The 25325-nt window shown below is 41.3% G+C and overlaps 1 protein-coding gene across 1 annotated transcript; it reads right to left on the bottom strand.

The window, feature by feature from the left end:
* Positions 1–1062: 1062 nt before the first annotated feature.
* Positions 1063–25325, bottom strand: LOC139401909 (heparan sulfate glucosamine 3-O-sulfotransferase 6-like). The gene is made up of 2 exons (XM_071145917.1): positions 24757–25325; positions 1063–2063 (listed from the first exon to the last, which is right to left on the bottom strand). The coding sequence occupies exons 1-2, from the start codon at positions 25323–25325 to the stop codon at positions 1445–1447; spliced, it is 1188 nt and encodes a 395-aa protein (XP_071002018.1). The 3' UTR covers positions 1063–1444.

Here is a 25325-nt window from a genome sequence, read left to right as displayed (position 1 = left end):
GAGAATACACAGAACACAATAATACAAGGTCTGGCTATGCTAAACGAGGTAGAGTTGGGTCTACAGACCTCAAAGGGTCTGCTGATGGTGGGTCTCAATGAGACCTGTTGTAGCTAGTAGAACACTGACAGGTCACAAGAGCATAACCGCACCACTGTGTGTTTCAGTAAAAAAACTAACATTATGTTCATTTCAAATGAAGCTTTAATAAACATCTCAACATATTCTCATTTCAGTATGTACAATAGTGTTGTAAACTTCAGTATGGTTTAACAGAACATTTTTATAGAGTAATACGAAACAGTTTCCTATACATAATTGAAAGGAAATAAACTTTGACAAACATAATCTTTAAGCATGACATTTACAAATGACCTGGAGTTAAGTGAAATTGTAAACGTCAAGATAATGATACTCATTGTACATTGCGTTTCATCATTGAAGGGTAAACTATACATACAAATCTGTTTTGGTTGCAAAATGGTGTTTCTGTACCCTAAGTGAGGTATCATTGTTGGATGCATCAAAGGTTTGCAAGTAAGAGCATCATTTTAAATGATGAAGGCTTAAATAAGTTAAAAGGTGAAATAAGTATCACATCATAATTAACTCTTTACCCAAGGAGAAGAAAAAGCATTATGTGTACAAAGTCTTTGTAATAGAGGTTCATCATCCAATGTAATAATGTCCCAATGTAATACTGTCCCAATGGAAATGCTGTAAACAGGGTCTGGTATTAGATTGACTTGACAGATAATGATAGATAGTTACACATTTGGTTTTTAGATCTACAGTACCATTGAAAACACAAGTCAAAAGTCAAAAGAAAAGGATTGTCAACCCTGATAAAGAAATGTTTTGTTGCTTAGTTGGGTGGTCACAAGAATAATTAAAGCTACATACACTTATTGCAATAAATACACTTTTCTTACGGTATCTTAAACATGCACACACGCACGCACGCACGCACGCACACACACACACACACACACACACACGCTGGTCAGAAACAGGTTGGGTTTAATCCTTTGTATAATCCATTGTAACATGAGTCTCCTCACACAGAGGTATCAAGTCATCAACATCCTTTGGTCTACTTACTGTGTGACATGTATCATGATCTCCTGGTTCATGTACTTTACACTGGCAAAACAATGAGTTCTTACATTATTCTTACATGTAGCAACATACACATACTGTAACTGAAACTATAAACGACAGCTTTATATCATTGTTCCATAAAATACCAAAAAATGCCAACATTTTGTATAATGCATACCATGTCACAAGTCAAAGTGGTAACCTAGAACCCCTGTTCCCTCATTGACAAATGTAATGTCAGTCTTGTGTTTCCTGTCTTGATGAAAGCAGTGTCCTCTCCACATGTTTTAAAGTAATCATTTTCACCCTTTGGCTTGATTTCCATGTAACATTGGTGGACGGCTCAGTCCCATCCAAAGTCTCGTCCAGTCATCCGGTAGAACCTGAGGTTGAATGGCCTGTAGAAGTCCCTGAGCCTCTGCAGTACCTCTGGTGAGATCTGTGGATGAGGCCTTCCTTTGGACTTCCCCAGACACCGGGGCCTGCTGCTTCCCTCTGGCTTCTTCAGACAGGGGAATCCCTTAGTCTGGTTGAAGTAAAAGTGCTTGTCGCTCACCACCCTCTTCAGACCCAGGAAGTCCTGCACCCGGCCCATCTCCCCCGCCGGGTCGGACACCAGCCGCTCGCCGCTGACGAACAGGAAGTGAGATAAGGGGAAGTGTTGGAGCCAGTTCTCCAGGTGCTTGGCGTACAGGCCGATGCGCACGGCGCTCCACGAGGTGTCGACCAATCCCGTAGAAGTATTCTTGAGGGCCAGACTCTGGAAAGAGGGGAGGCCGGGTTGTTTGGACAGCGTCTGGGTATAGTCGGAGATTGCCCGGGTCACGGGGTCGCGGACGACTACAATGAGCTTGGTGTGGCAGTTCATGGTGCAGAGGCGACGAGGAGCCTCCTTGGTCACAAAGTAGCTGGGCGTCTTCTCCATGGTGATCTGACCTTCCAGGGTCCGAGGCATCAGGTTCCTGACAACAGACATGGAGAATAATCAGTTACTGTCCTTCACTCAACAACATGACACTATGCAGTGTCATAAAGAGCTGGAACATTGATTCATAATATACTGTACATTGGATATGATTCTTACATCTGTGTGTTTTTACAGAAATCGAGAAGACATTACAGATATACCATTTTAGATACACATCTTTGTCTGAGCCAGATATACATCCTTCAAGTTCAAAACTTTGTCCATTTTTTTTTAGGGGAACTATTTCATTTCCAAAAATACAATTTTCCTCTACAAGCTCAGGTATGAAAAATTGCATTCTTAACTGCCACAAATCCAGCACTGTATACCTAAATGAAACCTTCTCCAAAACAGTAATGATTAAAAGAGTGCAGTCTATGTTTATGAACCAGTCCCCAGCCCATCCCAGTCCTGGTATAGGAGCCATGGGAAACTGGGAGGCCGCAGAGCCAATATGGATCTGATGAGCCAAAGCCACAAGAACCACTTAACAGCAATTTCCTTAAGACTTCCTTCTCCAGTCCCCTGTCCTCCCCCTTTCCTGCACCACAGAGTGATGTGTTCCCCCCGCAGGCAGGCTCTGTGAAGAATCTAGCAATACCAGACGAAACAAATTCAGGACGACTATGAAACACAAGGCTAGCTAAGCTGCTTAGCTCAGTTTCACCGCCTTTCTCACAGCTACTTTTAGTCTTAGATCATAGACAACCTCTGGTGAGAGATACTGAATACTGGAAAGAGATACAACACATAGAGTCCCAATGCTGTCCTGTAGGCAAAGATGTAACTGAGGTGTCATAAGAAACTGTTCCATAAGAAACAGTCTAGATTGAGTTAAGTCAGAAGAATAAGCCTCTGTCACCTCTCTCAGCATCTGTTCTCCTATCTGTTCTGTGAATGTTCTGACATGGCTGTTTGCCTCAACAACAACACCAAAATCAAGTTCAGTGAAGTTTACTATCAAGCTAAAGTATAAATCTGTCGATATTCCCTTGAGCAAGGCACTTAACCCTAATTGCTCCAGGGTTGCTGTTGATAATGGCTGATCTCTGGCTCTGACTCCACTCTCTGAGGGTGTCTCGGGGGTGGGATATGCAAAAAACAAACTTGTATACTACAAATGTAAGCACCCACCTAATTATTAATTATCTTATATACTGTACTGTACTGACCAGGGAAAACTCCTAGCTCTATTGTCTATAATTCTGCTTCATCTAAATTCAGATGAATAAATTCTGTTAAATGCCTTGTGTGTCTGGTCTCGGGGATTTGTGGGTAATGTATGGAGACGGTCCAATCCTCTACTGACGTCTGAGGCCGCTGTTTTGTGGTGAGAATGAATTCAGGGAACAAATTGTTTTACTTAACAAAGGATGAGAAGAAATGTTAGTTTATAGCAAATACTTTTCCATCCATCCATCCACATCATAAGCCTACAGATGTAGGATCTTAATTTGAGTCAGTTTGCTACAGCAGGAATATAATCCTGCAGCAACAGTATGTGAATTATTACGTGGAATATAACTAATGGACATTTTTGCTTGGATTCATCCATTTTTTGTAAGGGAAAATCAAGTCTGAGTTTATCAGAAGCTTCAGAAGCCTTTTTAAACCTTAAATACACAAAGTTATCCTGCAACAAGGTGACCAAATTAAGATCCTACTTCTGAATAGTCTGTTATTCTTACGGAGACCATATTGTGGCTTTACTGAAAATAAACAACTTCAACACATACTCTATGGACAGCCAGCACTTGAAAAAGTCAGTTTGTTTTTTATGAAAAGTCTTGAAGATTCGCCAAAACAATAATGGAGAATGACAGGAGTCCTTTCAATTGCTTCTATGATTGACAACAGATGAAGCGCCCATCAAATGAAGTTCAAAGAGTTCGTCCAAACAATGTGGGATCCTAGTTTAATTTTGCCAGTTATTCCCCAGCAGGACTCTGGCAGTGGTTGCTGACTGACTTTGACGATGGTTCAGAGACTTTGACGACAGTTCAGAGATGTTTCTGGGTAAATCAAACTGTTCATTAGGCCTTGTGTCTGCTGCCAGACATGACATGGCACCAAAACAGAATGGTTTAGCTTAACTATAGTTGGATTGAAAACCAAACCAAGAAAGGAGGGAAGCGAATCAAACTAATAAGTAATCTCAAACAGATTATAGTCATGATAAACACAGATGTACACCTCTGTACATTTAATATTTTATTTAAAATACTTTTCAAAATGCTATTATATTTAAGTAATTGATAGCATGGGCATCATCTTGGTTGGTTTTTGAGGACTAACAGTGATTTAACTCAATATTCTCTCTATAACATATTTTGACTTTAACGTAGTTGATTTACTAGGTGGATCAATACCTTCAGCCCTGTTGACATTTTAGAGAGCTTCAACAATCTCTAAAGGCTCAAATCATACAGACAACAGAGTGGAGCAACAACATGACCCCCTATTAGCCCTGAGCTAAGCACTGGTTTACAATAGTTCAAAGAGTCATCTGTAGTCAAAGTACAGGGGTATTGTAGACTAGGTCTCCTGTAGTTGCAGGTGGACAGACTAGAGCAGTGGTACTGTAACACCAGTGGAGGCTGCTGAGGGGAGGATGGCTCATAATAATGTCTGGAACGGAGCAAACACTGCAGCATTATACTCAGCTAATGTCTTTTCTGTTTACATGTAGCAAATAAACACGTCCCATTTATGATTAACATCCCAAAATGTTCATCACCTGTCCTGTCTGTCTGTCCCCAGTCCTGCTCTGCCAGATCGATGTGTCTGTCTCTGTATATCTGTGATGACAACAGATACGGCAGGACAGTGACAACAGATATGGAGGTGATGATGTTGGTTGGGTGGCTCTTCTGTCTGTCTCCTGTCTGGCCTTGGGTGTCTCCCCTCGTAAGTGATGTTTGTCATTGCTGTAATTGGCCATAAGGACATCTCCTTCCATAGTTATAAATAGTTAATGTGATGCCCCTTCTCGCCACCTTCCCCAGGTCCCTATCTATCCCCCCTCACAATCTGCCTCATCATTACACAATCAATAAGAGCCACTCTCTCCCTATTATCAATGTCTTTGTGTGCCTTAAGTGTCAAGCACAATCAATATGAATCTGTAGAATATTGGGACATGTGCTTCAAAGGACATTCTTCTAAATTAAAAACAAGGAACAGCAATCGTCCAGCTAACTATAACATAGTTTAGTTTAAGAGCTAGCTAAATCATAGAGTAGCCCGAGAGCTAGTTAAAAGTGTAGCCCAGGAGCTAACTAAAACTGTACCCCAAGAGCTAGCTAAAACATAGCGTAGCCCGAGAGCTAGTTAAAAGTGTAGCCCAGGAGCTAACTGAAACTGTACCCCAAGAGCTAGCTAAAACATCCATGTCTGACTGTTACAGCACTTGGAAAGGGAGCAACAGGACGAGGTAGAGTTCTCTATTTGGGGCTTTCTTGGAGAGCTTTGCTGAGCTAGCCACATTAGCTAGTGGGTCCCCGCTGTTGAAGGATGTGGGTATTTTACCCTGAAGTGATATGCTTCTGATTATACGACTGATATGTAGCAACCAATCCGGAGCGGAGCGTAAAACCCCCCGCGGCTAGGATGTGGCTGACACATTTCCTGCCTTCACGATCATAACCCTGTAAAGTACTGGTACTACTACTACTACACAACATACTGTGTCTTCCTGGTAGACAAACATGGGAAGTTTTCTGTCTATGGAAACGTGAATTGCTAAGACTTCACTGAATTAAGAATCATGACTGTACCAAAATGTTTATAATATCAATAGTCAGGAAACACTCTTTATTTGTATAAACCTCACACCATTCTGCTTTAGAAGTGTAAAGTAATCATAATGCCTCCACTTTACTCAGAGGCAGAAGAGAAGCTGATTGAAATGGACGTTGGAGGATCTGCTCACTGGGCATATTGAGCACAGAGCTTGTTGGAAGTAGTCTCTAAGTATTCAGGGCCCATATTCACAGAATCTCAGAGTAAGAGTGCTGATCTAGGATCAGATCCCCCCTGCCCATAAAATCTTATTCATTAAGATCTGAAAGCCAAAACTTATCCTCGATCAGCATTCCTTCTCTGAGACGCTTTTTGAATACGGACTCAGAACTCTGCCTGTGAGATCCAATTAGACTGAAAATCAGCCCCATAAAAGAGGAAGGAGAGCAAACAGCAAGCTGAAGAAAACAACAACTCCCAGCAGCCCTGCTGTGCACAGAGGGTGTCGGACAGAGACAGACAGACGGCCTAGGGGACAGGCAGGGCAGGGCTGTCTGGCTGACTGTGGAAACCTTTCCCACCATGCAGTGCTTCCTGCCTCTCTGGATAGCTTGATAGCATGTTGTGTACTGTATTATCCTTGAATGACATGGCACAATATCAGGCTTAAACCTGGAACATTTTAGGTTTAATGACTGTTATGTGATGTTATGTAAATGGCATTGACATTCTAAATGCACAGTGGATGTTTTGACTCTACTCTGTATAGATACTATCCAAACGTTCTTCCAGTTTAACTGCATTTCACCTACAGAATGTAAACATGTCAAAAGAGCATTTGTAGGCTTCCATTTCCCCAAAGAGAAAACACTAACTGGTCTCTGATGATGTGATTGGATGTACAGATGAAACACTACAACAGGAAACGAGACACACTGTACAAGAAGAGAGCCACCGAGCCTTTGACGTGTGTACGTGTGACAATGAATTAAAAATATATATATATATTTAACCTTTATTTAACTAGGCCTAGCCATGACACCCTACTGGCGCCATGGCCGGGCCAACACTATGACACTATCAAGGATCATGGCAGGCCCACATGCTGGCGAACTGTCTCTGATGTCAGGTCTTTGTGACAGCTTCTTAAGGGACAGCTGAGCTGACCAGTCATAGTGTTGGCCTGGCTGTGGTGCCAGTAGGGTGTCATGGCTCGGGCTGTGGCGGTCATAACATTTTGTCAGCTGGTGATTGTCATGCAAATGACTGCTGGTCTCACGGTAAATTACCATTCATTAACATAAACACTTTTAGCATTTTCTGGCTTCAACACATAGCCTGATGCAGACCTTTGGAAGATCTACATTTTAAAAAGTCTAATAAATTCATGTAATATAGCCTACACCATCACAATAAATCCATTCAATATTTTAGACAGGTCTAAAGAAACATGATGTGAAGAAAATGTAGTCTAGTTCAGAAGAACAGAATGGCATACTCTAAGTTGTCTTTATGTTAGGCCCTGATCTAGTTATGCCATATGGCTCTGGGCTACACTAGTTCATTTAGCAGACAAGACTCTAATGTTGCATGAAAGGCATGAGCTCTGCTGTACACACTTCATCAAGGCTGTAAACACTTCATCAGTCTCTCATTCACAATTTGACAAGCACTTGATAATGCCTCGAATTTCCCGTCTGCATCCACTTTGTGTGGCCGTAATGCCCCCTAAAAAATACATGCCTTTTGTGGCCAGTGGCCGTTGTGCTGAATATAATCATTATAATTCCCTTCTCCCTGCTGCGTGCAGAAGCACCTCTCACAGTAAGTAAGGTGGTTGGGTCTTTCTCACAGGCTACAAGTCAAGACCGACACATCGGGGACGGAACTGCATGGGTCCTTATTCAATTCTGAGGTGCATATTGAAGATATTGGAAGAACTGTCCACATTTACTTTTCATCAGCCAACAATATGAGTCGACCTAACGAACAGCAAAAGCACTAGCTTATGTCAATCTACTATCCCCCATAGTACAAAAGTTAACATATTCTATTCTGTGCCAGAAATAAATATTCCAAACATAGTCTGGGACAGTTGTCAGATGCGATTGATAACAAATTCATAGAACCACTACCATAAAAAAAAAAACGTTTAGCTTAAAATGTTGATAAACTATTAGGCTATTTCCTCACATTATAAGAGCAGCAATGTGCACAAGGCAGTAGGGGAAAAGCGCATGTTCAGTTCGCAGGAAAACCACAAATGAGATAATGCATGTAATGCTTTTATTATAAAGGTGTGTTTTTATGGTGAAAATGATCTTCCCCAAACTTGCAACTCAGTTCAAGCTCTACACCCGTTGTGAAGTGGATGAATGTGCATAATTTTAAGACGTCATTTGGCCACTTTAGCTGTGATAAAAACCTTAACAAAACATATAGGCCTATGGGCTGGGCTACATGAGGTGTGATACTGACCTTATTAAAAATTATAGACCTATGGGCTAGGCTACATGAGGTGTGATACTGACCTTATTAAAACATATAGGCCTATGGGCTGGGCTACATGAGGTGTGATACTGACCTTAACAAAACATATAGGCCTATGGGCTGGGCTACATGAGGTGTGATACTGACCTTATTAAGACATATAGGCCTATGGGCTGGGCTACATGAGGTGTGATACTAACCTTATTAAAACATATAGACCTATGGGCTAGGCTACATGAGGTATGATACTGACCTTATTAAAACATATAGACCTATGGGCTGGGCTACATGAGGCGTGATACTGACCTTATTAAAACATATAGGCCTATGGGCTAGGCTACATGAGGTGTGATACTGACCTTATTAAAACATATAGACCTATGGGCTGGGCTACATGAGGTGTGATACTGACCTTATTAAAACATATAGGCCTATGGGCTAGGCTACATGAGGTGTGATACTGACCTTATTAAAACATATAGGCCTATGGGCTAGGCTACATGAGGTGTGATACTGACCTTATTAAAACATATAGACCTATGGGCTGGGCTACATGAGGTGTGATATTGACCTTATTAAAACATATAGGCCTATGGGCTAGGCTACATGAGGTGTGATACTGACCTTATTAAAACATATAGACAGACCTATGGGCTGGGCTACATGAGGTGTGATATTGACCTTATTAAAACATATAGGCCTATGGGCTAGGCTACATGAGGTGTGATACTGACCTTATTAAAACATATAGACCTATGGGCTGGGCTACATGAGGTGTGATACTGACCTTATTAAAACTTATAGACCTATGGGCTAGGCTACATGAGGTATGATACTGACCTTATTAAAACATATAGACCTATGGGCTGGGCTACATGAGGTATGATACTGACCTTATTAAAACATATAGGCCTATGGGCTGGGCTACATGAGGTGTGATACTAACCTTATTAAAACTTATAGGCCTATGGGCTGGGCTACATGAGGTGTGATACTGACCTTATTAAAACTTATAGACCTATGGGCTAGGCTACATGAGGTATGATACTGACCTTATTAAAACATATAGACCTATGGGCTGGGCTACATGAGGCGTGATACTGACCTTATTAAAACATATAGGCCTATGGGCTAGGCTACATGAGGTGTGATACTGACCTTATTAAAACATATAGACCTATGGGCTGGGCTACATGAGGTGTGATACTGACCTTATTAAAACATATAGGCCTATGGGCTAGGCTACATGAGGTGTGATACTGACCTTATTAAAACATATAGGCCTATGGGCTAGGCTACATGAGGTGTGATACTGACCTTATTAAAACATATAGACCTATGGGCTGGGCTACATGAGGTGTGATATTGACCTTATTAAAACATATAGGCCTATGGGCTAGGCTACATGAGGTGTGATACTGACCTTATTAAAACATATAGACCTATGGGCTGGGCTACATGAGGTGTGATATTGACCTTATTAAAACATATAGGCCTATGGGCTAGGCTACATGAGGTGTGATACTGACCTTATTAAAACATATAGACCTATGGGCTGGGCTACATGAGGTGTGATATTGACCTTATTAAAACATATAGACCTATGGGCTAGGCTACATGAGGTGTGATATTGACCTTATTAAAACATATAGGCCTATGGGCTAGGCTACATGAGGTGTGATACTGACCTTATTAAAACATATAGACCTATGGGCTAGGCTACATGAGGTGTGATACTGACCTTATTAAAACATATAGGCCTATGGGCTGGGCTACATGAGGTGTGATACTAACCTTATTAAAACTTATAGGCCTATGGGCTGGGCTACATGAGGTGTGATACTGACCTTATTAAAACTTATAGACCTATGGGCTAGGCTACATGAGGTATGATACTGACCTTATTAAAACATATAGACCTATGGGCTGGGCTACATGAGGTATGATACTGACCTTATTAAAACATATAGGCCTATGGGCTGGGCTACATGAGGTGTGATACTAACCTTATTAAAACTTATAGGCCTATGGGCTGGGCTACATGAGGTGTGATACTGACCTTATTAAAACTTATAGACCTATGGGCTAGGCTACATGAGGTATGATACTGACCTTATTAAAACATATAGACCTATGGGCTGGGCTACATGAGGTATGATACTGACCTTATTAAAACATATAGGCCTATGGGCTGGGCTACATGAGGTGTGATACTGACCTTATTAAAACATATAGGCCTATGGGCTGGGCTACATGAGGTGTGATACTGACCTTATTAAAACATATAGGCCTATGGGCTGGGCTACATGAGGTGTGATACTAACCTTATTAAAACATATAGACCTATGGGCTGGGCTACATGAGGCGTGATACTGACCTTATTAAAACATATAGGCCTATGGGCTGGGCTACATGAGGTGTGATACTGACCTTATTAAAACATATAGGCCTATGGGCTGGGCTACATGAGGTATGATACTGACCTTATTAAAACATATAGACCTATGGGCTGGGCTACATGAGGTGTGATATTGACCTTATTAAAACATATAGACCTATGGGCTGGGCTACATGAGGTGTGATACTGACCTTATTAAAACATATAGACCTATGGGCTGGGCTACATGAGGTGTGATACTGACCTTATTAAAACATATAGGCCTATGGGCTGGGCTACATGAGGTGTGATACTGACCTTATTAAAACATATAGACCTATGGGCTAGGCTACATGAGGTGTGATACTGACCTTATTAAAACATATAGACCTATGGGCTGGGCTACATGAGGTGTGATACTGACCTTATTAAAACATATAGGCCTATGGGCTGGGCTACATGAGGTGTGCGACTATGATTTGAAAAAGTCACACAAAAAAGCATTCGCTGTTTGCTTTAAGCTGGTGATAATATATCATTCAATATATCAAGTGATAGGCTAATATTGTCACCCATCACACTATTCTTGATTGAATTTTGTCATATACCAAATAATATGTGTGTGAAATTTGTCATGACTCATGACTGCCGGTGTGGCGGTAATATGGTCACCGTGACAGCGCTAGTCATGGCCACCAGACGCCTACAGTGTTGGGGCAACACATGGTGCAACACACCATGGCCTAAGGATTGGCAGGGCTGCTGAGATTGAACCCCATCACTAGCCAAGCAATAAACAACATTCTGGACCAGTCTCAGTAAAGACCAGAACCCACAGAGCTGTAGCGATGGAGCCAGAGTTGGGGGTGCCCCCATGATTGCACGACTGAGAATTAACCATGAACCCACCCACACATCCGTACCATATCACTCTACCCTCTCTGTCCCTCTCCCTCCAACCACTCTATCAAATGACTCTATCAAATGCTATGGAGCCAGAGACCAGGGGTGCCAATGTTTGATATCCCCATACCACACACACATCCACATCACTGCACCCCCCCCCCCCCCCCCTTTCCCCCTCCCCCATTACATTATATGATGCTGGGGGTGCAATGTCTGAGTAATCTGAATCACAGCAACATGCACACATGCACACACACATCCTCACCACTGGTGCCTTGACTCCCCCTGCCCCCTCGCCCCCCATGACACTCTATCAAACACTATGGAGTCAGAGACAGTCTCAAAGATACAGTAACACTACCCACACACCCCAGACACAGCCTCACATCCACACCACTTCTCCACCCCCTCCCTCCCTCCCTCCCTCCACACACACACACACACACACACACACACACACACACACACACACACACACACACACACACACACACACACACACACACACACACACACACACTATGCTATGAAGCACCAGAAAGGCCAGGACACCAGGATCTGGTGTGTCTCAGAGACGTAGTTAGTGTCACACTGGAGATGGATGCCTGTGGATTCACAGTGTGCCTCCCATCAGGCTCCACTGCCCACATCCACCCATTCATACTCAGACAGGAAGAGGAAAATAATGGTTATACATAATATATAGTAGAGTAGGGGGAAGTATCTACACCAGAGCTTGGGACTAAAAGGTTCTATTTTAAAAAATATGATTCTGAGGTAATTACAACATTAATTGGGGGTATTTAGAGCATTATATAGGTAGAGAACATTGAACAGAACAAGGCTATGTCAATAACTACATTTTGACAAAAATGCAAATTGAACCGTATAGTCCCAAGCTCTTGGAACAGCCTCCTTAACCAAGAGTAGGATACCATTATCATAGGTGTGATGGAGAGGAGATGGACTTGCCGAATCTGTAAAAAAAAAGAAATGTGTGCGTGTGTGTCGTGCACATGCGTAGGCTTCTCTTTTACAGATGAAGTGCAGTGGAGCCCATTACTAATTAGTGACTAGAATAGAAGAGCCCAATCATAATGAAGTATCATCACAGGGTCTGAGGTCAACGATGCGTCGCCAGAGAGTTTTCTGGGGAAGGGCTAATGGCTTCAACATTTACACACATTAAAGTACATAGGCCAAGCAGTCAAAAACCATGTAGCCGCTGTCAGACCTGGGCTCAAATACTATTTGAAATCTTTCAAATACTTTAAGCGTTTGTTTTAGACTGCCCACGATTGCCAGGCGGGCGGGGCTTGGACTTTTGGGACCTTTCTATTGGTTCATTTGCAACAGGCAAGGTTAATGAGACACAAATAAAGTATTTCAAATGATTTTGAATAGCATTTGCACCCAGGTTTGGCCTCTGTTTTTGTAGGACGCCAACGGTCAAGTCCATGACATGCTGCTGCCATTCTATATTCAACTGTACATACATATGAAAGTTATCTTTACAAACATACACTTACAAGATTTGTACGTTCCTGCATCCACCTCTCGTATGATTGAGAACTTGAAACAGTTTGATTACGTGTGACAAAGCCATTGGCCCGTGAGCCCTCAGGGTAATTTCAGCTTATTTCCATTAAACGTTTTTCAGCGTTTTTAACCTAACATTATTCTTTGTGGGGATGGCAGAGAAGCCATGCATGACAACCCAAGGCATCTGAAACATTTCATTTTGGCCTGTCGAAGTGAGCTATTATTTCTCCTCACAAACACGCTTCTCCTTCCTACTCCTGACTGACTGACTGACTTATTTTTACTGCTGGGAGTGCAGCTAAAACGGCAAAGCGTTCTGATGTCTCCTCAGTACTTTCTGGGATCGCTTAAAATGGACCACAATGCATCTCAAATGATTATAATTCCCACCATATGGGGTGTGAGTATAGGGCCTAGTAGCCTACCATATCCCAATGGTGCCACCCCACCCCCACCTCCACCTTACCTCCAACCCACCCAGGCCCAACACTATTAAAACACTATGCGACTGAACGCTACAGCCACTTCCTGTTCTGTTTGCAACTGAACGCCACAGCCACTCCTGGTCTGTTAGACAACTCAACACGGCATTCAACCTCTACTTATCATTAATGGCCCAAGGGCAGGACAGTGAGGGAATGAGGTGTGGGGAAAATCCCCTTTACTCTAATGGAAAATCAGGCTTGCGTACTGTACTGTAATAATGAGTTACTTTTATAGTCCGTTTTATACATTGTCTGGACTGAGAGTGATGCTGTGAGATTTTGTGTTCTACCTTAAAATACAGTAATAGTATGTTTTTATAAGTTTAGCAGAGTTAAATCATTGTTGTGTAAGATTTAAAGAAGAAAAAACCCTTAATTGATTTGGAATTTGTATTTAATTAAAATGTTTTCATATTTTATAAACAATACAAAACATACACATACAATCGACAACATAATACAAACATCAACTATATGACATCTGCCCAGACCCACTAGCACACACCCCCATCTCCAGCACCCGCATCACTTTCCGCCAAATGGCCTCAAACTGCACCATTTGTTTCTCTCCGGAGCCCACGCACTTTCAATATTTAAATAATAAATCATTACATTTTTACATTGTGTTAATGATGGCGGATTGATTGATTCCCAAGTTTTTAGCCCATATGCCATATGTCTTGAGATATGCAGACAGACGGGTTAAAAGTAAGTTTACATTGTAATACTTATAACAGACAACTTTTTACCTCTGCTCCCAACTTCCGGATTTTATAGCATTCCCAGAAAACATAGATTACTGAGTCATTATTAGTTTTACACACAGAATTTCTTATTCGGTACTAATGCTATGATCAAGCCTCATGGATTGATGCAGTGAGTGGCCTACAGTACCTTTTTCATGTGTAGAGATGGTGTAGCAGTGTGCTAAACAGCCCATTTAAACTGTGTTTGGCTTCCATAATGGTCATTGCAATAGATATTTTAACATGTGGTTGATAACACCAATGAGCATATCACTGATAACAACAATAACCAACAAGGACAGTGAAAACCCACCTGTTGTAATCATCACGTCCATATTGTTGTGAATTGTTAGATACTACTTCACTGTTGGAGCTAGGAACACAAGCATTTCGCTACATCCGCAATAACATCTGCTACATATGTGTATGTGACCAATACAATTTGATTTGATTTGATTACTACATTACTTAATTGATGGCACTTTGTGAGCCTATGGGATTTCCAGTAGTATTGACGTTTCCCCGTGCGCTTATGCCATTGCCCTGAAAGGATTTATACTATAATTTAATTGCAATCCGATTGGCTGAGGCCTTCGGTGTCAGGGGTAAAGGTCAGCCAATTGACAAGCTGTCCAAATATTGATGACATCACTTGCGTATTGGAGTTTTCCTGAAATTGAAATGCAGTAATGATCTTTTCATGAATCACGCAGTATCATCATTGCGCACATTCACTGACTGGATGAGTACTGTATGCTTGATTGTATTCATACACAGTACAAATCATGATAAGAGGACATGCACATTCAACAACTTGCCTACTGTATGTTTTTAGAATATCTTTCTGTATGAAAGCAATATGAAAAATAAGTGGAGATCCATTTTGTCTAGTTAAAACCTCTTTGGGCTGAGATCCCACTAACGGGATCGATATGACAACAGCCAGTGAAAGTGCAGGACGCCAAAATTCAAAACAACAGAAATCCCATAATTAAAATTCCTCAAACATACAAGTATTGTACACCATTTTAAAGATACACTTCTTGTTAATCTCACCACAGTGTCCAATTTCAAAAAGGCTTTACAGTGAAAGCAAACCAAACGATTGTGTTAGGTCAGAGCCAAGTCACAGAAAAACACAGCCATTTTTCAAGCCAAAGACATTAGTCACAAAAAGCAGAAATAGAGATAAATTAATCACTAACCTTTGAGGATCTTCATCAGATGACACTCATAGGACTTCATGTTACACAATACATGTATGTTTTGTTTGATAAAGTTCATATTTATATAAAAAAATCTCAGTTTCCATTGGCGCGTTACGTTCAGTAGTTCCAAAACATCCGGTGATTTTGCAGAGAGCCACATCAATTCACAGAAATACTCATAATAAACATTGATAAAAGATACAACTATTATGCACGGAATTATAGATACACTTCTCCTTAATGCAAACACTGTGTCAGATTTCAAAAAAACTTTACGGAAAAAGCACACCATTCTATAATCTGAGTACGAGACCAAAACAACCCAAACAGATATCCGCCATGTTGGAGTCAACAGAAATCAGAAATAGCATTATAAATATTCACTTACCTTTGATGATCTTCATCAGAATGCACTCCCAGGAATCCCAGTTCCACAATAAATGTTTGTTTGTTCGATATTGTCCATAATTTATGTCCAAATACCTCCTTTTGTTAGCGCGTTCAGTTCACAAATCCAAATTCATGACGTGCGATCACTAGGAGCAGACGAAAAGTCAAAAAGTTCCATTACAGTCTGTAGAAGTATATCAAACGATGCATAGAATCAATCTTTAGGATGTTTTTAACATAAATCTTCAATAATGTTCCAATTGGAGAATTCCTTTGTCTTCAGAAATTCAATGGAACAGAGCTCACTCTCACGTGAACGAGCTTGGCCAGCTCTTGGCTCTTTGGCAGACCTCTGACTCATTCCCCTCTCATTCGCCCCCACTTCACAGTAGAAGCATCAAACAAGGTTCTAAAGACTGTTGACATCTAGTGGAAGCCTTAGGAAGTGCAATTTGACCAATATCCCACTGTATCTTCAATAGGCAATGAGTTGAAAACCTACAAACCTCAGATTTACCACTTCCTGGTTGGATTTATTCTCAGGTTTTTGCCTGCCATTTGAGTTCTGTTATACTCACAGACATCATTCAAACAGTTTTAGAAACTTCAGAGTGTTTTCTATCCAAATAATATGCATATCTTAGCTTCTGGGACTGAGTAGCAGGCAGTTTACTCTGGGCACCTTATTAATCCAAGCTACTCAATACTGCCCCCAGCCATAAGAAGTTATTAAAATACACAGGCAGCCCAATTCTGATCTTTTGTCCAATTATTGGTCTTTTGACACTTTTATGGTCCAGATGTCCGACTGGACTGTAGCTCTTCTGATGTGATGTCTGACTGGGTTTGATCCCAACCCAAATAAATCTCCTCTCTGCCTCAGAGGCATACATGAAGAAGCTACTCTCATATAATCTACTGTCTGGGTGAAACATGTCAGAAGGCACTGACTTACGGATGGACTTTGTCAACGACGTCACACATCTTGAGGCCAGCTTGCAGGCTTTGAAACATGGCACTAATTTACACTGTATGAAATTTCACTTCATATTCAGTGGTCCTATTCACAAGAGGGTCCTCTTTTGGAGGAATATGTGTGACATTCTTGCTGGGATTTGAGAAGTTAGGAGGTGTGTGTGTGTGTATGTGTTGGGGAAGGGAGGGGAGGGGAGGGGAGGGGAGGGGAGGGGAGGGGAGGGGAGGGGAGGGGAGGGGAGGGGTAGCAGGAGAAAGCACAAAAGTAGAAAAGCATGTTTCATACAATTTGGTTTATTGATACAGTATAACTCAATAGGATAGAATTCCATGATCTCTCTTGATCCATCTGTCTTAAATCAAGTCTTTAAGGCGGTGTCACACTGGTATACACAATGATTTAGTGGTTTGTAATATTTGTTAGTCATCAATCCATTAATCAAATTGAAAAGTGAATAGGAGTATTTTCTACCATCAGCCTTTCCAAGAAGTCTGTTTTCTCCCAGTCCCTCCCTGCTTTTCCCGTAGAGGTGTTTACATGCCATCTAAATGACAAATGTTTTCCCTCCAGAATGAGCCAACGAGGCATTTTGTCATTTATATACAATAAAGATCCAAAACATTCATAAGAAAGCAGAAAAACAAATTAGTTCATTATAAAGTCTTCAACAACAGGAGGCCGATCTATAAAAACAGTGACAACTCATGTACTTGATTGTGCCCATGTCGCGGTGACATAAGCATAACAATCCATGCCATTGTGCCACGGAAAGTTGAGGTTTGCCGGTTTTCCTGTTTCAACTGTGTCTGGTGTGGCTCTCACAGGGCCCATATGAAAAACATTGGACCTAAGTCTATTTAAACCCATGAAACAACACAGAAAGTCATTACATCCCCCTTTTGATTCTGATGGGACCATTCTGTGGCTTTTTCTAGTTCAGTAATGTCTGTAGGCACACATGCAAACTACACAGACACACAAGCAATCACACACTCACAAGCATAGAAGCACGCATGGATGTACCGTTCGCACGCACGCACGCACGCACGCACACACACACACACACACACACACACACACACACACACACACACACACACACACACACACACACACACACACACACACACACACACACACACACACACACACACACACACACACACACACACACTCACACACAAAAGCTCCGGAAAGCTGAGGAAAATAGCTGGCAAGAGTCACAGAGAGAAGTCAGTGGAAAACACTTAAAAGAGGTCTGAGACGTTTTGTCTTATAGCAGACAATGATTTTTGGAAGACAATGCGTGGGATGGGATTGTGTGTGTGTGTATATTAAGTCTCTCCAGTATGCATATTGCCCCTGTATGTCACTGTGGTTGACAGTCATAAATGATAAGCTTTTTTATGACAGTGCACGAGCAGTCCCTCTCCCACTCTATTAGAATCAGATGCAGTCATCATATTTCACTGTCCAGGACACATGGCTCCAGACATATCATCACACTGCACTGTTGTCAGCTCCCCCAACTGTCTCTCTGTCCATAATCATGTGTCTCTCTGTCAATGACAACGCACTTGGTCCCAAATCTGCATGAGGCAAAGGGTCACACAATGTAGATCAGTTACAGTTGTAGATAAAACATTTATACAGTCTTTTACAATCCCTTTGGCACTAATTTCAGAACCGTGTGGTCATTTTTCAAAGCTCTAGACACAAAACTCAAAACGGTCATCACTTGTAACACAGGCTGTCCAATGTTCAGAACATTGTGCATTCATATCTTTAAAGAAACCTTGCACTTTCAGAATCATTGTTTCAAATAACTCATTTATCATGAAATACCATAGGAACATTCATTTAGATCACCCTCACACAAGATACCGATAGTTTCACTGTGTAGTTGTTCGTACAATCATTAAATATTGTAGTACAAAATATGTGATACATGTTTCGTTATGCTACTACACGTAAATACATCACTGTAAAAGGACTATTAGAGAGAATACTACAGACACAGTGGAATCATTGAACAAAATCTGAAATTTATTGATGAAATACAATAACATCACTCAGGTTTCTTTGAATCAAAGCAAAAATAATTCAGGTTGTTGTGGAGGCAAAAGGGAGTCCTACCCACTACTAGATATGTGTACATAATAAAGTGGCCAGTGAATGAACAGTGATGTCAAATCTGAAAACATGGTCTGGAAAAGTGGTACATGAGACCATAGAAACAGTGTCTGATAAAGAATGATGATGAAATATTACATTGATAGATAATGTAGTCCAATTGGTTCATGTTCCACGGTAATTGGTGTCAATGGATCTCGTTATCCTGAAACATTCATGATCTAAACATGGAATATTGTTTGTCAGTTTCCATAAAACTATGCATTAAGAGTAATGCAACAGTTACTTATCATTTTGAGCAGTTCTATCAATTGATAGTTAGATAATTGTAATGAAATGAAGAGACAGTCATTTCAGATGTGTGAATTGCATTTTGAAATGGTAATACTTTGATGCTAAGTTGTGTCATTTTGAACAGGCAGGTGATTTTAGTTCAATGAACAAATGATCTTAGCTTTATGTGTATTGTATCCAAGCAATTGGAAAAAGTGTTAGAGCTTTGAAAAATGTGCATTTTGATCATTGGTTGTGAGTTTTGTGTCTAGAGTTTTGAAAAATGACATCAAGGTTCCGAAATTAGTGCCAAAGTGATTGTAAAAAACTGTAATATTGTTCTCGTTTTAAAGCATTTCAAAGCTATACTTTTAGTTTATTATATTCCAATACAATAAGCGAGATTCACAGGCCATTTGGCGGGTAGCTAAAGCTCTGTTGACGGTATGCAGCTCTCATGTATTCTGAGAGGAAGACAGAAGTTCACACACACTCTGAGAGGAAGACAGAAGTTCACACACACTGACATGGCAAGGCAAAGGGCTCAAGAGGAGGCTGTCACAGTGTGTGTGTGTGTGTGTGTGTGTGTGTGTGTGTGTGTGTGTGTGTGTGCGTGTGCGTGTGTGTGTGTGTGTGTGTGTGCGTGCGCGTGCGCGTGCGTGTGCGCGTGCGTGTGGTGAGTGTGTGTGTGTGTGTGCACCCAGACGTGACAGTGTGTTGAGTTTCTGCTAACTGAGCACGGCGGACACAGAGGGGTCAGGTGTGTTACCCTCACGGGGACCCCCAGTCAGTGACACCCAGGTGAGAGGGTTACAATTGTTCCAAATGGATTGGTTCCCACCACCAAACTGTCACTGTCCTCTCTCTGTGATCTAATGTGAATGCAAACAGATTCACTGTCTTTCACACTCTTCAAGATTCAGTGACAATAATTTCATAGCCTGGTCGCAGATCTGTTTGTACTGTCTTGCCAACTCCTATGGTCGCTGGGAGTTGGCAGGACAGCACAGACAGATCTGGGTCCAGGCTTTTTGTTTCTCTATATCTGCCGTTGTACTGTATATGATAACAATAACTGTTCCGCAATAGGAAAACAATGCACCGTGAAGAAGAAAGGAATAACTCCTGTTTAATCCATTCTTATGTTCCTTCCCTGCTTGTCCTATCACCTTGTTTTCACCTTCCATTTTACTTTCACCAGCCCCGAGGTGTTGCCCCGTTAGTCTATTCAGCAGCATCTTCTGACAAAACACTGAATAGCAAGCAATGATTATGATCTTATTACATCCCACATAACTGATGTAGCTGAGCATTACAGAATGGTTCTGGTAACATACGTACTGTAGCAGAGCATTACAGAATGGTTCTGGTAACATACATACCGTAGCTGAGCATTACAGAATGGTTCTGGTAACATACGTACCGTAGCTGAGCATTACAGAATGGTTCTGGTAACATATGTACCGTAGCTGAGCACTACAGAATGGTTCTGGTAACATACGTACCGTAGCTGAGCATTACAGAATGGTTCTGGTAACATACATACCGTAGCTGAGCATTACAGAATGGTTCTGGTAACATACGTACTGTAGCTGAGCACTACAGAATGGTTCTGGTAACATACGTACCGTAGCTGAGCACTACAGAATGGTTCTGGTAACATACGTACCGTAGCTGAGCACTACAGAATGGTTCTGGTAACATATGTACCGTAGCTGAGCATTACAGAATGGTTCTGGTAACATACATACTGTAGCTGAGCACTACAGAATGGTTCTGGTAACATACGTACCGTAGCTGAGCACTACAGAATGGTTCTGGTAACATACGTACTGTAGCTGAGCACTACAGAATGGTTCTGGTAACATACGTACCGTAGCTGAGCACTACAGAATGGTTCTGGTAACATACGTACCGCAGCTGAGCACTACAGAATGGTTCTGGTAACATACGTACTGTAGCTGAGCATTACAGAATGGTTCTGGTAACATACGTACAGTAGCTGAGCACTACAGAATGGTTCTGGTAACATACGTACTGTAGCTGAGCACTACAGAATGGTTCAGGTAACATACGTACCGTAGCTGAGCACTACAGAATGGTTCTGGTAACATACGTACCGTAGCTGAGCACTACAGAATGGTTCTGGTAACATACGTACTGTAGCTGAGCATCACAGAATGGTTCTGGTAACATACGTACCGTAGCTGAGCACTACAGAATGGTTCTGGTAACGTACTGTAGCGTTTGTATAATTTCATCAACTGTCTGTTCAAACAATGTGTTGCTCATGACATCACTTATGTGACTGAATACTGTTTCTAGTTTCCGTGGCCACATCTGCATGTGATTTTGATGGTGTTGTGCCTGCTACAGCCCCGGCAATTAAAACACACATAGTACCACACTACCCTGCCCTGCCTCCTGGAAACCAGTGATGTCACAGATATTATACATAAACACTTCATCTCCTTCATCTGCCACTCTTAATGAACAGAGAGAGAGAGAGGGCAGGAGGGATGGAGGGAGGGAGGAATGCAGGGAGGGAGGGAGGGAGAGAGAGAGTGTGTGCCTGAGTGAGAGAGAGAGAGGGGGGGGGGGGTACCAGCAGCATGCTAAAATGATCAGTGGCAGAAGTGTTTCCATGTGTTCGTATGTTTTAAGTTTAAATGCTGCTAAAAAGATGAAGAAAAAATAATTAAAATATTAAAGTACAGATGAGAATTTCACGCTCACTCTCTCTGCTGTCTCTCACTTTCTTTTTCAAACTCAAACGATCTGTTATCAAATGTTACAATTGTCTTGTTTTTCAGTCAGGGGCAAACTCCAACACTCAGACATAATTTACTAATGAAGCATGTGTATTTAGTGAATCTGCCAGATCGGAGGCAGTAGGGATGACCAGGGATGTTCTCTTGATAAGTGTGTGAATTTAACCATTTTTTTGTCCTGCTAAGCATTCAAAATGTAATGAGTATATTTGGATGTCAGGGGAAATATGAAATATGAAGTAAAAAGTACATATTTTCTTTAGGAATGTAGTGAAGTAAAAGTACATATATTCTTTAGGAATGTAGTGAAGTAAAAGTACATATATTCTTTAGGAATGTAGTGAAGTAAAAGTACATATTTTCTTTAGGAATGTAGTGAAGTAAAAGTACATATATTCTTTAGGAATGTAGTGAAGTAAAAGTACATATTTTCTTTAGGAATGTAGTGAAGCAAAAGTACATATATTCTTTAGGAATGTAGTGAAGTAAAAGTACATATTTTCTTTAGGAATGTAGTGAAGTAAAAGTACATATTTTCTTTAGGAATGTAGTGAAGTAAAAGTACATATATTCTTTAGGAATGTAGTGAAGTAAAAGTACATATTTTCTTTAGGAATGTAGTGAAGCAAAAGTACATATTTTCTTTAGGAATGTAGTGAAGTAAAAGTAAAAGTTGTCAACAATATAAATAGTAAAGTAACAGATATATAAAAAAAAAACGTAGTCGTAGTACTTTAAAGCATTTTTACTGAAGTACTTTTACAACACTGCGTACTTGCTATATTTCGAGCACATGACACGCTCCCAACAGTTGTCCCCCTTGAAGCAGGGCAGTGTGAACAGAATTGTCTTGTTGAGCCAACACTCCTACAGTATAATTCTTACAGTAAGCATTTCACTGTTGGATTCCACGCATGTGACAGATAAAAATGAATTTGATTTAAATGGTAATAGCAGAGCAATGTTTTTGAAACAGCTGAAATGTGTAGACATTTTCCTAATATTTGAAACTTGTTTTATTGAGTTTTTACCTGAAATTGCCGTAACAGCCTGAAATAGTTTTCCTGGGGCCCAGAGTTTTTCCTGAGCAAACTTCAGGCCCTAGTTGTAGTAATAAATCAGCTGTAAACAAAATATTTATATGGGTTATGATGGGACCAGATCATTTTTCTAATCAGGTCATATGGTTTTTAAAAGAAAACTTCTGGACAAACTCCTGACACTGGGGAGGATGAAAACATCAAAACCCTATTCATAAAATGTCTCAGAGTAGGAGTGCTGATCTATGATCAGTTTAGCTTTTAGATCATAATGAATAACATTACATGGACAGAGGGAACCTGGTCCTAGATCAGCGCTTCTAGGCGCTGTCAAACAGTCTCTCTCCTCAGCTATGACATTCTCCAGCAGGATCCTCCAGTCCAGACATCTGAAGGTAATCAGAACCTCCAGCCTTCTCTAGCTCCATAGGCCTGCAGTAAGGCAGGTAAAGGGCCATCAACATCCATATCCCTGCAATAGGGTTGCTAGGGCCATAATTACACCCCAATTACAGCTATGGTCAGCTGCGCCATCTATTACCAGCAGATCCTATCACCTCCAAAGTAGCTACAGTGCCTGGGTGGAGATTTGACTATATATGTCAAAACGTTATATGTTTCAGCCTGTATCACACTGTGGCTGTATTCACTCTTGGCCAAATACAAAATCAAACTACTGCAAAGAAATGTATATCTTCCATTGAGACCAATTCCTGCTGTATATGAAGTATAGACGATGAGGTAGGCCTGCTTATTGATTCCACCCTCTTTACCTACAAAGATGAGACTGTAACATTTAAGTTAACATTTAACATTTGAGTCATTTAGCAGATGCTCTTATCCATAGCGACTTACAGTTAAACGTACAATACCGTAGCTAGGTGGGACAACCTCAGTCATAGTAAGTACATTATTCCTCAATAAATCAGCAAGGTCAGAGCAAGTAAGGAGGAAAAAGTCAGGTGAAAGCCTATGATCATTCAAGAGGACATGGGCTTTTAATGGGAGTGCACCATTCCATTCCAATAGAATAGACATGGATTGTATGTTAATATGGGATGTCATGTTGAACTGAAGAAATTGTGTTTAAAACACTGTCATGATGATTAACAACACCCCAGGGACTTATAACCTCTTCATCTACATCAAGTCAGGCAGGGTTGTATTGACACATACACACGCTCACACACAGACACACACACACACAGTACTTGATATCTGACTGTCAATGTGCAAATATCTATGTATGTTATTGACAAGACCTTCAGCAGAGTTCTTCACAGGTGAATAGCTTCCCCAGGGGAGAACACTGCTCCTTATCTACCTGTCATCCTATCTCCATTCATCATCCTAAAGGGGCTGAGGTGTCATCTTTCTCCAAGGCTCAACATGCAGCTTCAACTGAAACTGTTGTGAACAGTACAAATGCTACTAAATGATATGTTAGATGTTTGTATTGCAACAGATTTGATATGTATGAAAAGCAGCCCCGGCCCCCAATTCACAGATTCGATTCAAGATATCGCAATATCAGAGTAGGCTAGAATGGTTTTTACTGGCGCTGATAAACACTCCATGGACATTGTAAAGTAGCAGAATATGTGCCTTACCTGTACCACTCAAGTCCTTTCTCGTAGAACCTGTCGAAAAAGTGAGGTTCTGCCCCGACAGCTCTCACGTCCGGATGAATCCGTAGGAACTCCAGCAGAGCGCGCGTTCCGCCTTTCTTCACACCGATTATGATGGCTTGTGGGAACTTCTTACTCTCAAATGTGTTGGACACCGGGATGCCGTTAGCAGCTAGATTTTCCTTGGTGCTCTCCGGTATCTCTTGTGGGAGCAGTCCGCCTTCAACCCACTGTAGCTTGGCGACCTGTTCGTCTGCACGGTGGAGTGCGGCGCCCGTTGAAGTGTCTGTCCTGTTCCAAGGAGTCGGTGCGCCCGGCTGGTGAGGATAGAGTCGAGCTGACGGTCGCAGGTTATCGTACGTACGGTCCGATATATCATAGTCTCTGTTTACAGTGTGATGGTCGAACATCTGTCTCGGCGCGGAGTCACATAATCCGGTAAAACAGTAGAAGAAATAGGTGAAAATCACGACCATGGTAAAACACACGGATACTTTGGACAGCGCCTTTCCAAAGTTGAGCCTTGTTCTACAGCCCACACTACATCCCAT

The sequence above is a fragment of the Oncorhynchus clarkii genome, unplaced genomic scaffold (genome assembly GCF_045791955.1).
Source record: "Oncorhynchus clarkii lewisi isolate Uvic-CL-2024 unplaced genomic scaffold, UVic_Ocla_1.0 unplaced_contig_686_pilon_pilon, whole genome shotgun sequence".
Classification (NCBI taxonomy): Eukaryota; Metazoa; Chordata; class Actinopteri; order Salmoniformes; family Salmonidae; genus Oncorhynchus; species Oncorhynchus clarkii.
Note: the sequence above shows the minus strand (reverse complement) of the source record. Positions and strands in the feature narration are given on the sequence as shown.